At 44.1% G+C, this 14,365-nt stretch overlaps 1 protein-coding gene across 1 annotated transcript in view; it reads left to right on the top strand.

Annotated features, from left to right (window-relative positions):
- LOC145404953 (uncharacterized) overlaps positions 1-14,365 on the top strand; it is a 608,364-nt gene that overhangs the window by 483,964 nt on the left and 110,035 nt on the right. Inside the window, exon 29 of the mRNA XM_080276459.1 lies at positions 652-884. Within this exon, the coding sequence (XP_080132585.1) occupies positions 652-884 (233 nt within the window). The remainder of the gene's footprint in view (positions 1-651; positions 885-14,365) is intronic.

The raw sequence follows: 14,365 nt of genomic DNA, 5'->3' as shown, positions 1-14,365 counted from the left end.
CCTACGTTATACTTGAGGCAAATCCGGTATCTTCCTTCTGAACGCATCAAATTTAGAGCAAATCATCTATAGGCAGGGAAACATACCAAGCCTCCCTCAGCTTAGGAATATTTGCCAACAAAGGAAAGTGAGAAGTGGAAGAAGTAAAATATCATAAGAGTTTTCGTCCTCAGCATTTCCATTCATGCTTCATGCACGCACTTTTAAGTAACCCGTATCAGTAGTCATCCATAGTCATTTTATTTTCATCTAAGGGAACTGCGCCACTCCCACAACGTGAATACTAAGTCCTAGATGCATAAGATTCGATAAGACTTTACAAGGTAAGACTGTGACGCCTCGGTAACTATATTTTGCTCACTTTAACTTGGCCTAAAATTGTCAACCCTCCATCGTGATTGCAGAGTTGTAACAGTAGATTAACACTAGACTATGGTGCTACTCATGAACAAATACAATGGGAAGGATGTGGAGTCGTAGCATTGTCTTTTTCTGTCAGACACCTCCTTGAAGTAAGCTGCAAAAGGACGAAAGAGGTTAAAGTGAATGAGCTATAGTCAGTTGAGAGGATAGGGGTTTGGGATCGTTGTCAGATTAGAGCTAATGCATTGTAGTCAAACCTCAACTAAATCTGACCTCGCCTTTCCATAGCTGGCAGATCTGTGACGGTGTTTGGGACTGTGAAGGCGGCGACGATGAGAGGAGCTGCATGGAGACAGGGGTGGTGGGAGTGGGGGGGCTGGTGAGCGGAGAGACGTGCCCCCATGACGCCCCCCATCAGTGCAGGTCAGGTCACTGCCTCCCTGACCTCGCTCTGTGTGACCGGCGAGTGCATTGTCCGCAGGGGGAGGATGAGGTCAACTGTGAGGACGATAATTATGAAGGTAAGGGGAAGAGAACTCATCTGAGTGGAAGAGAATTTAGCCAAGTGGAAGAGAGTTGACCTGAGTGTAAGAGAGTTTAACTAAGTGGAAGAGAGTTTAGCTTGGAGAAAGAGAGCTGAACTGACTGGACGAGAGTTTAGCTAAGTGGATGAGAGTTAACCTGAGTGGAAGAGAATTTAGATAAGTGGAAGAGAGTTTAGCTAAGCTGAAGAGAATTTAGCTAAGTGGAAGAGAGTTGCCCTGAGTAGAGGAGAGTTCACTTGGGTAGAAGAGAGTTGACCTGAGTAGAAGGGATGTTCTGGTGTCAACATCTTTTTCCATAAGAAGTTGTAGTATCACACATTTTACATAATAATTTTTAAAACTGTTTAGTCATAATTAACAGTGTGTAATGAAGTGTGAATGATGAACAACCAAATATCATTTCGCTGTTAGCTGTGGTATAGGAAGAAGGTGGATGGCGGACCACAAGGGCCACCCTGTTTCAATTATAAAATGAAGGTTAGGAGAAGTGAAAAGATATCTGAATAGTGCGTAAGTGTAAAGTCCTGGGGAACCATTTATTATGTTGGTATATGTGAATGTACTTAATACCATTTTATAGAGGTGTATAATGTGCTAGTAGAGTTGTCATTTATCTCTACTTTTTGCATAAGCCCAGAGTATATGTAATGCTCGGCACCTCACTTTTTAGCTGACCTCAGCACCGCGCCCTAGTCTGCTCGGTGAGCGTACAGCGTCAGAGGCCGTTTTACAGTTATAAAGGGAGGTGGTGTCGCTCCTACATATCTCTCGGGTCACAGTTATATTTCTGTACCCAATAAAGAGAGATTTAATCTGCTCATTTCTGTCACCTTACGCTACCACTTAATAACAGACCAGCTTCCACCTTCTCGTGGCAGAGGACCTTTGGTGGGAAGTGTCGGGCAGTGACGGCGAGTAGCTGACGTGTACTACAGACAGTGTCGTCGATCCAACACGGTGGTCTAGTTATACTATACAGCAGAACACTTGAAATGTAGTCAACTGCTACTCCATAACGGCTACATTATTTTATTGGTGCTAGCGGTGGCACGATATTAGTGCTAGCCGTGTACCGATACATTAAATTGGTGGCCAGCAGTGCGACGATACATTTTATTGGTGCTAGCGGTGGCACGATATTTAGTGCTAGCCATGTACCGATACATTAAATTGGTGGCAGCGGTGGGATACGATACGTGCTAAAGGGATTTATACTGTGAACCAGTAACCCTTGCAATCGCTCGTTCCTGAAGGTGAAACAGAAAATCTTACTCAACTGTTGTAAGGGGACTAATTACCGGTGAGTTAAGTGGAGCAGATAAACTGGAGTGGTGCATATTAATTCCTCCCATTATTCTGCCAGTGCGAGATTCCTATCTTAAGCACAAACTGGCAGTTATCTCGTCCTGTGGTGTGCGAGATATCTCCATCTTCAAACGCAAACTGGCAAGAATCTCGCTCTCGTGTGTGAGAGGCGAGATAAGGGGAGTTCAAGCCAGTGCGGTGAGGAGTGGGTCAACTAGCAAGCGACTTCTAGCAACTCCACAGGCGAGGACAGCCGAAGCGAGCCGAAGCGGGAGCCGAGAGCGGCGGGCCTGGCGTGGTGCAGGCCGCAGGGCGAACCAGTCGCTTGCTAACTCCCACAGCGAGCGGGCTGCTGTGTATGGTTCGAGGAGTCTGGTGGAGTGTGGAACGTGGAATGTGGAACATCATCCTGGACTTTCATATCTAGGTAGCGTCCATGCAGTAATCCACACACACACACACTTGAATCAACACACGTTAGTTAGTTGATGAGTGGAAATAAAGGTTTCTCAGAATTCCCTTGAAATAAATATACTTTCTGTGTATTTTATATGTGTTCCGTTTTCTGTCACTTACCTTAACTATCCTTTTTATGTCAGTTTATCTTCCTGTAACTGGGAGGGGAATATTACTGACAAGGTTAGATGGATACAGTGAAGTGGGGACGTAGAATTAGGGAAATAGGGATTAGCCAACCCCACTAGACTCAGAATTTTATGAGTGGGTTGATACATCAAATAAAAGTGCTCAGACATATTAAATGAGTGAAGGACATATTGAGGATCAAGGTGATGAGGATATTTCTGAAGGACAGGATGAGGATTTGAACGTTTTGCATTTGCGTTCTGGTCATACTTATTCAACAGTCCCAAAGTAATCAGTTAGATCCAAAATGGCCACTAGTCTTGCTAGAGGGTAATCCTAGTGAGGAGACTGGAAGTTGAGACAACAACAGTACCTTTGGTCACTCAGGATATGCAAAATCCAGTCATTATTGATAGTACTACAACCACTCACATACCTGTGTATACTTCTGATGTTTTTAGTACACCACAAGGTTTTGGACAGAATTTATTTTCTGTTCCTTATTCAAATGCATGGGGTATAAACACAGATGGTATTAGCATGCAAACCCAGAATCCTAATCAATGGGGCATGAATACTAATATTGACATGCAAACCCAGAATCCTAATCAATGGGGCATGAATACTAATATTGACATGCAAACCCAGAATCCTAATCAATGGGGCATGAATACTAATATTGACATGCAAACCCAGAATCCTAATCAATGGGGCATGAATACTGATATTGGCATGCAAACCCAGGGCCCTTATCCAAATACCTGGGGCATGACTAGCAATATGGGCGTGCAAGGTCAGACTAACCCTCCTCCTTTGTGGCAGATACCTGTACCTAATCTGGCTACTGATATAGTACAGCAGCATCCTAACTGTACTGAAATTCAGGCTTTGGCGAAGGCAGGCATATGCTATGCAGAAGCTAGCAAAGCCTTGCAAACTTCGGGCTGGAGAGATACAGCTACTAGTTCTCCACAGCAAAAGACCAAGGCTGTTAAGCCAAAGGTGAAAAGATGGTGTGTCATACATGGGCATTGTCCTCATGAAACGGACTGTTGCCCCTTTGTCATTGAAAAGAGGAAGAAACTAGGTAACCCAGCTAGTTCGGGGGAAGTTCAAGGCCGCGCGCAAAAGTAATTAAAATAGTACAATCCACCGATGCGTGTGTGGCAGCTGTTACTAAGGTGGACTTATTATCTATTCCTTGGATCATAGGGAAAGGCCAACTGTCCCTGATCGTAGATACAGGGGCATGTACAAACATTATTTCTAGTAAAGCGTTGGAAAGACTTAAAAGTGAAATGCCTCTAACAAACTGGACATTATCACCACATGATGTAATGTTGACCGGATGTGACAGGGAGTAGAATGAAGATTGTAAGCCAGGTGCCGTTGACATTGAGGGCAGATAAACGATCTCCTGTGTTACGTGCTACGTTTTATGTGGTTGAGGATTTTCCTCTGCCAGCTGATGGACTAGGCTTTGAAACCATGGAGGAGTATGATATAGTAATACACCCTCAAAGACATTGTAGGCCTTAATCCCTCAGCAACACGAACTGGAACTGGCATCCAATCAGAAGCCGTCCAACCAGTTGTGACCCCGACAAGTGAAGCGTCAAGGGAGTCCCCGGATGCACACGAAGCGGAGGGTATGGACTGGAAGAAAGTCAGGGCTAAGTGAGTGGTAATCACCACTTACCCAGTCAAACTGTCTGTAAAATTCCTGTCCGAGTACCTGACGTGTCGGTGGGAACTGATGTAGCATGTTTAACTGAGACTGTGAAACATAAGGCATTGTCGCTGGAATCGACTCTGACTAGCGTTGGCCAAGACCAAAAGACGCCCCTCTTCATCGCAAATATGAGTGGTGGCGCAGTTAAGCTCAGAGATGGTTGTTATATAGGCGACTTGATGTGCTATGGTGCCCCCATAAAGGAAGTCGACGACGTGCCGGTGATCTCTCCTGTAGTTACATCTCAAGCAAGGACTCAGTCGGAACCCATATGTCTGGCTAAGGAAACAGCTGGAGCAATACGTGAAGGTCACGGATAATGTAGACCATAAAACACGACTCCTAGCCCTCCTTAGAGAATTTTCCGACGTAGTAGCACTTCCAGGAGAAGCGCTGGGTAGGACGGATAGGGTGAAGCATCATATTGGTTTGTGCCCTGGTACAAATCCTGTTTATGTGCCTGCATACCGTCTACCGCACAGCCAAAGGGAAGCAGTGGATGAGGAAGTTGAAAGGATGCTTCGTGATGAAGTTATCCAGCCTTCCTCCTCGCCTTGGAGCACCACTCTTTCTAGTGCCTAGAAGGACGGTGGTGTGAGACCTGTTGTGGATTTTCGGCAAGTGAACAAACAGTACCGGATCGTTACCCGATTCCGCATCTGCGAGACTTACTTCAATCATTAGGTAAGGGAAATACTGTGTTTACTTGTCTGGATCTAGCGTCAGGGTTTGGCTGGTGGAGCTGACCGAAGAGTCGCGTCCCATTACTGCTTTTAGCACTCACTGTGGGCACTTTGAATTTCTCCGGATACCTTTTGGACTGAGTAATGCTCCTTTAACATTTCAGCGGATGATAAACCAATTGTTTGGCGAGATGTTAGGGCAAGACGTCTTAGCGTACCTAGATGACCTATTTTCCTACACCACAGAACAAGAATCAGATAAGATCGTTCCTAGGCCTCACTGGCTTTTATAGGAGTTTTGTCCACAGGTATGCCATCATAGCATCACCTTTAACGACACTACTTAAGAAGGACGCTGCATGGAAATGGGGACCCTCGGAAGAGAAAAGCTTCAACGAGCTCAAACAAGCCATGTCAGAAACACCCGTATTAGAGTTTCCTGATTATACTCAACCTTTCTATCTGTGCACGGACGCCTCAGGTCTGGGTCTGGGAGTGGTGTTACAGCAGAAGGATGAGCAAGGAAAGACACATACCATAGCGTATGCTAGTAGGGCATTAAGACCCCCAGAGAAGAACTATTCGACGACACATTTGGAGACATTAGCAGTCGTGTGGGCGTTAGGACATTTCCGGGATATTATTTTTGGCTACCGGATAATTGTTTAACTGACCATGCACCCATACGCGACTTGTTTAAAGGAAAAAACTTGCACGGTAAGGTTGTGCGTTGGTTTGGCAAGGTAATGGAGTTTGATCCAGAGGTCAGATATTTATCAGGCCGTCAAAATGTTGTAGCCGATGCGTTGAGTAGAAACATTGCTGCTACCATAGCCGAGGATGTTGCTCTTGCTGAGTATTCCTCAGACACGGTAAAAGCAGAACAACGTAATGATGCGATGTGGTCTCAAGTCATCTATGCCTTGGAGTCTGGCAACGAGACTTGTCTACCTGAACTCCCAGTACCAATGACTCACTTCCATCTTCAACAGGGTCTTTTATAAGCAAACCCCAGGGAAGGACACTGCATATCAGTTGGTTGTTCCTGCTACCTTACAGCAAGCCGTGCTACAGTTACTTCATGACGTACCTCAAGCGGGTCATCCCGGTCGCGATAGATGCATACGTGAGGCGAGAAAGAAATACTATTGGCCGACTATGAGGAAGGACATAGAAGCCCACGTCAGTCAATGTGTCAAATGCGCGGAAATACGAGGAACGACGGGACTTCCGACTCCCATCTTAGAGTATCCTCTACCGGAAAAACCCTGGGATACAGTCTCCATTGATCTCTTAGTGTTGCCGAGAAGTCGTCAAGGTTCAAGTTATGTACTGGTGGCAGTGGACCATTTCTCACGATTCACTGTTTTAGCACCTTTACAGACGAAAACTTCAGAGGAGGTGGTGCATGCTTTTGTGACTTCAGTGATTTGTCCATACTCTACACCTAAGGTATTGCTCAGCGATAATGGCAGTGAATTTCGTAACCATGTGTTACAAGAAATCTGTCGTATGTATGGAGTAAAGCAAGTTTTGTAACGCCTTACAGTCCTAAGAGCAATGGCCTGGTGGAGAGAACAAACAGGAAGATACTGGAAGTCTTGAGACCAGTAATAACCTCAAATCAGGAGGATAACTGGGAAGACTGGTTACCACATGTAGCGGCGACCATCAACTCCTCAGAAAATTCATCAACTGGGAAGTCTCCTCATTATATCCTTTATGGAGAAGAGAAAGTGTTACCCTACGATTTGTTGGCTGGACCTCCTACTCCAGTAGACAACGAAGAAGACTACGCAAAGGTACAGTTGTTGAAATTCCAACGTATACACAGTGAAGTACGGAAAAGATTAAAAGCCTTAAGAGCGGAGATGATGGCGAAACAACACAAAGGCAGTCAAGAAAAGACGTTACAGGCAGGCCAGAAGGTCATAATCCACAACCCTGAGAGAATTTCCAAGCTCAGACCTAAGTTCCGCGGACCATATACCGTTGTGGAACGAGTACGTGGAAATAATTATAGAATAAAGGATGAAGCTAATGGAACTCAGGAGGCAGTACATACTGATAGGATCAAACTAGTAAGTCAAGAGCTAGGCCTATCGTCTGATATGTTGTGCCCTCTGTCTTCGTCGCAGTCTATGTCGTCATCCGTACCTGTCCCTAACCAAGAGTATCGCAGCAAGCTACGATCCCACAACAAGAGTGATTAAGGGAGTATCTACTCTTGCAGAAAAAAATGTGGCTGTGGCTCATACTCCTCGTGCGTTGCTTGGGGTGGACCTATGGAAAGACATCGGACATGGACACGACTGCGTTAATGCCAGGAGCACTGAAGAGCCCACTTGGAGAAGTCGTAGTAGTGGAAGATGCAGTATGCGTCTACTATCCAATGGAAGGCTATCTCCAAACCCCAGATATTGTCAAGGAGGTCTCCAAGGGCTTGTCGAATCACAGACAGCAACTATTGGAAGTGGGAAAGATGTTTAATCGAAACCCACGATTGACGAACTCTGACACTGAAGCTTTGTTGAGCTTCAGACTAGGCATATAGACAGGCTCACCGACAGGCTCACTAACTTGCATGTAGCTTTACCTAATGTACACTCTGATCTTTCCAAGCATGTCCATGCACGTACTAAGAGAGGACTTGTGGATTTTCTAACTCTTTGGTACGGTATTAGATAAGGATGTAGTGCAATTGGGTAGACAGATGCATGACTTGACACTGGCAGCTAAAGCCAATAATAGATTAATCATGCATGTGTATAAACAGTTAGATGAGTTCACTAACAAAGCTAACGAGATAATTAGGACTACCAACCATCTAGTAGAGCTTGTGAACAACATCCAAATTAACCTACCAACCCTAGCTAACTTGGTGTTATTCGCTGAGTACTTACATGCTCTCGACGAGTCAACCACTGCTTTGGAGAAGCATGCAGCCAATATGGTGGACGGCTTAATCGATGCAAGTTTGAACAGGGTTAATGCTTTATTGCTGCCTACTAATATATTACCAAATGCACTTGATATAGCTATATAGCTATGTGGAAGCATGGACTTATGCCACTCTTTGATCTGAGTCAACTGGAATATTATTACCCATTGTCAGAGGCCCAGTTGACCCATGAAGGCATCCTTATATTGGTACCTATGAGGAATGCTGTAACATACCAGGCATGGCGGTTCATTTCCTTCCCTTTTGCTACTGCTAATAATACACTTGTTGTTATTGAAGAGGGTCCAGAGGTGCTAGTTGTCTCAGATGACAAGAAATATGTAGCAGAAACGACTGTGGATGAATTTGAGAAGTGCAAGGCCTCATTTCTTGATCTCCATGTATGTCCTGCTTTCCATTTTGTCTTCGTACCATTAAAGGTAGAGGAGTGTAAGAGGGCCTTGTTGGACACAAATACTTCCTCTGCTCTGCAACGTTGCACCTTCCAACCCATTCAGTTGAAGTCAGTTTTCCATGCTCATATTCATGCGAAACAGTACTTTTACTTTCCTGAGACAGAGGATGTAACTGTGATTTGTACCTCACAGAATCAATTCCTTACAGTAAAGGGGTACTATATTGCACCTGATTTTTTGTGAGTTACACAGTAAAGAGATAGCAGTTCTGCCTAGCAAGCATCATCTAGCTTTGACAGTGAACTTCTCATCCCAGTTACGACCCTTTTTACCTTCATTCAATGTTACTTCCTTGAATGTGAACAGGCTGTCTCATGTATTAAAGGAGCTTACCTTCCTCTCCCACCTGAACAGGACTGATTTAGAGCCTCATGTACTTCCTATCTTCCTTCATACCTTTCTCCTTCCTATTTTGGTCCTGGCGTTGGTCTTCTACTTATTGTGGTCTTGTCCTGTGTTTGTGGTTTAGGCTACTATTTAAGGCGCCAATTAAGGAACCCACTGATACCACGTGTCCGTACTCGAGGATTGCAAGTGGATGTTCCTGAATAGTTAGCTACCCTACACTCTGGTTAGGCTACACGGTAGTTAGGACAACAATGTCGACGAGGACGTCAATGGTGTGGCCGAGCGATGTTCTGGTGTCAACATCTTTTTCCATAAGAAGTTGTAGTATCACACATTTTACATAATAATTTTTAAAACTGTTTAGTCATAATTAACAGTGTGTAATGAAGTGTGAATGATGAACAACCAAATATCATTTCGCTGTTAGCTGTGGTATAGGAAGAAGGTGGATGGCGGACCACAAGGGCCACCCTGTTTCAATTATAAAATGAAGGTTAGGAGAAGTGAAAAGATATCTGAATAGTGCGTAAGTGTAAAGTCCTGGGGAACCATTTATTATGTTGGTATATGTGAATGTACTTAATACCATTTTATAGAGGTGTATAATGTGCTAGTAGAGTTGTCATTTATCTCTACTTTTTGCATAAGCCCAGAGTATATGTAATGCTCGGCACCTCACTTTTTAGCTGACCTCAGCACCGCGCCCTAGTCTGCTCGGTGAGCGTACAGCGTCAGAGGCCGTTTTACAGTTATAAAGGGAGGTGGTGTCGCTCCTACATATCTCTCGGGTCGCAGTTATATTTCTGTACCCAATAAAGAGAGATTTAATCTGCTCATTTCTGTCACCTTACGCTACCACTTAATAACAGACCAGCTTCCACCTTCTCGTGGCAGAGGACCTTTGGTGGGAAGTGTCGGGCAGTGACGGCGAGTAGCTGACGTGTACTACAGACAGTGTCGTCGATCCAACACGGTGGTCTAGTTATACTATACAGCAGAACACTTGAAATGTAGTCAACTGCTACTCCATAACGGCTACATTATTTTTTTGGTGCTAGCGGTGGCACGATATTAGTGCTAGCCGTGTACCGATACATTAAATTGGTGGCCAGCAGTGCGACGATACATTTTATTGGTGCTAGCGGTGGCACGATATTTAGTGCTAGTCGTGTACCGATACAGGGAGTTGACCTGAGTAGAAGAGAGTTGACCTGAGTGGAAGAGAGTTTAGCTAAGCGGAAGAGGGTTGACCTGTGTGGAAGAGAGTTGAGGTAAACTTGGACTCAGTTGTTACCTTTGCCAGCGAAGCTGGAGGAGGTTATGTATTCACCCATGTCTGTCTGTTTATGTACACTGGTGGTCAGAAGTTCTGTCTTGATCCCAGGCACATCATAAATCTCTACCGATTGAGGTTTGAACAAAGGTGTTTTGGGGGGAGGGGGTTGCGAGGTGCCTGGTTTTCAGAGACGGGGTCAGAGGGAGGATTGTGTCCTAATACATGAGGAGGTAAATAACCAATAGTGCCATAATTTCAGTATGGTTCACTGATAAGGCTATAGAAAATTCGGAAGTTGGAACATGACGCTATAAAGGTAACTCCACGAGACGAAATTTTTATAAAGGGATTTAAACAATAATATTTAAGCCTGTGATGTTTCTCAGTCTTCGTAGCATAGAAGAAATCAATTTGTATTTCATATGTTGTTGTTCTTGTTTTTCATTCGTTTCCATAAATGTGATTCATTGTTTTCTGTGGGGCGGCCAGTCGTCGGTTATCCTTGGATATTAAAATTTTCAGTGAATTATTATGGTCATACGTTTCTGTCTGAAATAAATTTATAATTCATACCATACGATGTATAACATCGTGATCATGCTCCTCTTCAGTTGAGGAAGGATTTTATGACAAAAGCCTGATGATTCATTCAGTTTCGGGTAAAGTTGCTCGGGATGAAGTTAGAAAATATAGCGGCAAATATTATTTTAGAGAAAACTCAATCACAGGAGACGCTAGTAATAACAAATGTAAAGGAGTTAGTGTGTTTACAGTATGATATGGAATTGTAGTATTAATATTTACATATACAAAAACTTCATCTTGACTGTATTCAAGAAGGTTATATCCATCCATCCATTTATCATCCAATCCTACCATGAGGAGCGTAGGAGGCCGGGGCTACGCAAATTGGTCCGGACACTTAAGATGAGAGTGACTAGCTTCACTCATCCCTGAGTGGCTTTATGTGAACATTAAACCCCATCCATCCCTTGGATATAAACCTTCACTGGCTCAATCCGAGTGGAGTGCCGTAATTACCCACTAAACCACCAGGCGCCATTAGTTGGTTATATTGTTACCACCTAGCATAGCAAATGGTTTCCTGGTGTACAGGAACCCATTTGGCTTGTCACTCAGTGTAGAGTCAATCATACGCAGAAGGAGGAGGAAAGAATGAAGGAAAGATAGATAGAAGAGGGAGTGTAAAGTCACCCGTAGGCAGAAGGACGAGGAAAGAATAAAGAAGGACAGTAGAAGAAAGAAAGAAAGGAGGAAGGAGGAAAGGAAAGGACAGACACCCGAGAGCAGCACTACATCGAGTGAGTGGATGGTGAGCGCCCCCACTTACCATCAATACACATATAATTACACTAATTTTATGATGACTATAGAGACTGTACACCCTCACAGAGGAAACATGATAATATTGACATACACAAACACAGTGCCAGGCTTTGTCATGTTCATTATCTACAATATTTAGGAATACAGAATACAGAAAGCATTGTTTCTCAGTATTAAAGCTACCCCACACGGATCCAAAGAAAATTATATCAGCAAACAAACAAATGATGTATACACATTAGTACAAGGTCTAGCCACCTTGAGCTTGAACAACTTCATCCATCCTCTTGGGTAGGGATGCCAGTCATTTATGACAGATATTTGGACGGTTCTTCACAGACTCCCAGATCTCAAGATGTTTACGTTCTACAGCTTCAACACATTTCTTCACCCTCATCCCAGTCCTTGCGTATAAAGGCCCATAAATTCTCGATTGTGTTTATATCACAGTCCTTTGAGGGCCAAACGAGGACCTCCACTTCCGGGGGTTCCTTTAGCCAATCCTGCACCACTTTGTACATAAGCACAAGACTCCTGCCGTGAAAAAGTCTAATAGGATGAGGATGTGGGATTGCCACATTACACACGGATGGCAGTAAAACATTTTCTAACGCATCAATGTATTTTTGCCCTGTATATCTTCCTTCTATTTTCATCAGTTCTCCAGGTCTATTCGACAACATCCATTCCCAAAATGATAGGCCCACCCTACCACTTTTACCCTTCTTCTGTATATTTTTCATTTCCTACACGTTCGAGCTCCTGCATCCTCCGACGTGAAGCCTTATTTGCTTATCAGTAAATATTACCATGTTCCAAAACAATTTATAACCCAGCAGTTATAAATGAACTACCTCCCCTACAATAAAGCAGATCTCTTCGCACAGACTTTCTCCTCCAATTCCACCTTAGACGATTCCGGTGCTGTTCCTCCATCACTTCCCCCCTCTGACTTCCTCATGGCTGACATTAAAATTTCTTCAGTTGATGTATTTTCTGCCATTACTGGCCTCAGTACTAACAAGGCATATGGGCCTGATGGGGTCCCTCCTGTTGTTCTCAAAAACTGTGCTTCTGTGCTTACACCCTGCCTAGGCAAACTATTTCGCCTTTGTCTGTCAACTTGTACCTTTCCTTCTTGCTGGAAGTTTGCTCTCATTCAGCCAGTCCCAAAGAAGGGTAACCACTCCCAACCCTCCAACTATCGTCCAATTGCTTTAACGTCCTGTATTTCAAAAGTTTTCGAGTCAATTCTTAATAGAAAAATGTTAAGGCATCTTTCCTATCACAACCTTCTTTCCGATCGTCAGTATGGGTTCCGTCAGGGACGCTCCACTGGCGATCTTCTCACCTACCTTTCAGACTCCTGGTCATCCTCCTTTCGGGACTTTGGCGAAAGCTTTGTCATTGCACTTGACATCTCAAAGGCTTTCGATCGAGTCTGGCATAAATCTTTAATTTCCAAACTGCCCTCCTACGGTTTCTATCCTTCTATCTGTGCCTTCATCGCTAGCTTCCTTTCTGGTCGTTCTATAGCTGCTGTCGTAGACGGCCATCGTTCTTCTCCTAGATCTATCAACAGTGGTGTTCCTCAGGGCTCTGTCCTATCACCAACTCTCTTCCTTTTATTCATCAATGATCTTCTAAGCTGTACATCTAACCCTATCCACTCATACGCTGATGACTCCACCCTTCACCTTTCCATTCGGTTCCCGCAACGCCCATCTCAACAGTTACTTCAAGAAACAAGGGATGAGGCTATGGCACACCTAATGTCTGACTTGGCTCATATCTCTGATTGGGGTAAAAATAATATGGTTGTCTTTAATGCATCTAAGACTCAGTTCTTACACCTATCAACCCGACAAAATCTTCCTCAGGTATACCCACTAATGTTTAATAATATTCAGATTAATCCTGCATCATCCTTGAACATGCCTGGGGTTTCATTTACTCGGGACTTATCTTGGAAAGATCATATTACATCTCTTGTAAAATCTGCTTCCAAGAGATTGGGTGTGCTAAGCCGACTCCACTCTTTCTTTACCCCTGCACAATTGTTGACTCTATACAGGGGTTTTATCCGCCCCTGTGTGGAGTACAACTCTCATGTGTGGGGAGGCTCCCCACATACAGCTCTTCTCAATAGGGTGGAGTCAAAGGCTTTTCGTCTCATTAACTCTCCTCCTCTTACTGACTCCCTTCAACCTCTGTCTCTTCGCCGCACTGTTGCATCTTTATCTCTTTTCTATCGCTACTTTAATGGTCACTGCTCCTCTGAACTGTCTGCTTGCATTCCTCCACCTCTACGACGGGCGCGTAGCACCCGTCTGGCAGCAAACTCTCATCCCTTTTCTGTCCAACTCTCTAATGCAAGAGTTAACCGTTACTCCCAGTCTTTCATTTATGCAACAGGTCAGCTCTGGAACTGTCTCCCTCTGTCTGTATTTCCTTCTGCCTATGATCTCCAGTCTTTCAAACGTAGTGTGTCCAGGCATCTCAAAATGATCGGATCTTGAATTTGGCTCTCTATTGTATTTTGTTTTTCTCTTGGAGGGAACTGTTACTGCGGGCTCATGCCTTTGGTTCCCTCTTCCTCGCATAAAAAAAAAAAAAAAAAAAAAAAAAGTAAGATGGAATGTTGCCTCTCTTGCATTATTTTACAGATACTTTTATGGCATGTGTTCAGACGAAGTTTCATCCATTTTACCACCTCTTCACGCCTTCCATCATGCTACACGGGCATCTGGTAGCGCTCATGACT

This window comes from Coenobita brevimanus, chromosome 65 (genome assembly GCF_032717465.1).
Source record: "Coenobita brevimanus isolate Jiangsu-jjx chromosome 65, ASM3271746v2, whole genome shotgun sequence".
In the NCBI taxonomy this organism is placed as follows: domain Eukaryota; kingdom Metazoa; phylum Arthropoda; class Malacostraca; order Decapoda; family Coenobitidae; genus Coenobita; species Coenobita brevimanus.
This window is presented reverse-complemented; position numbering and strand designations above follow the sequence as displayed.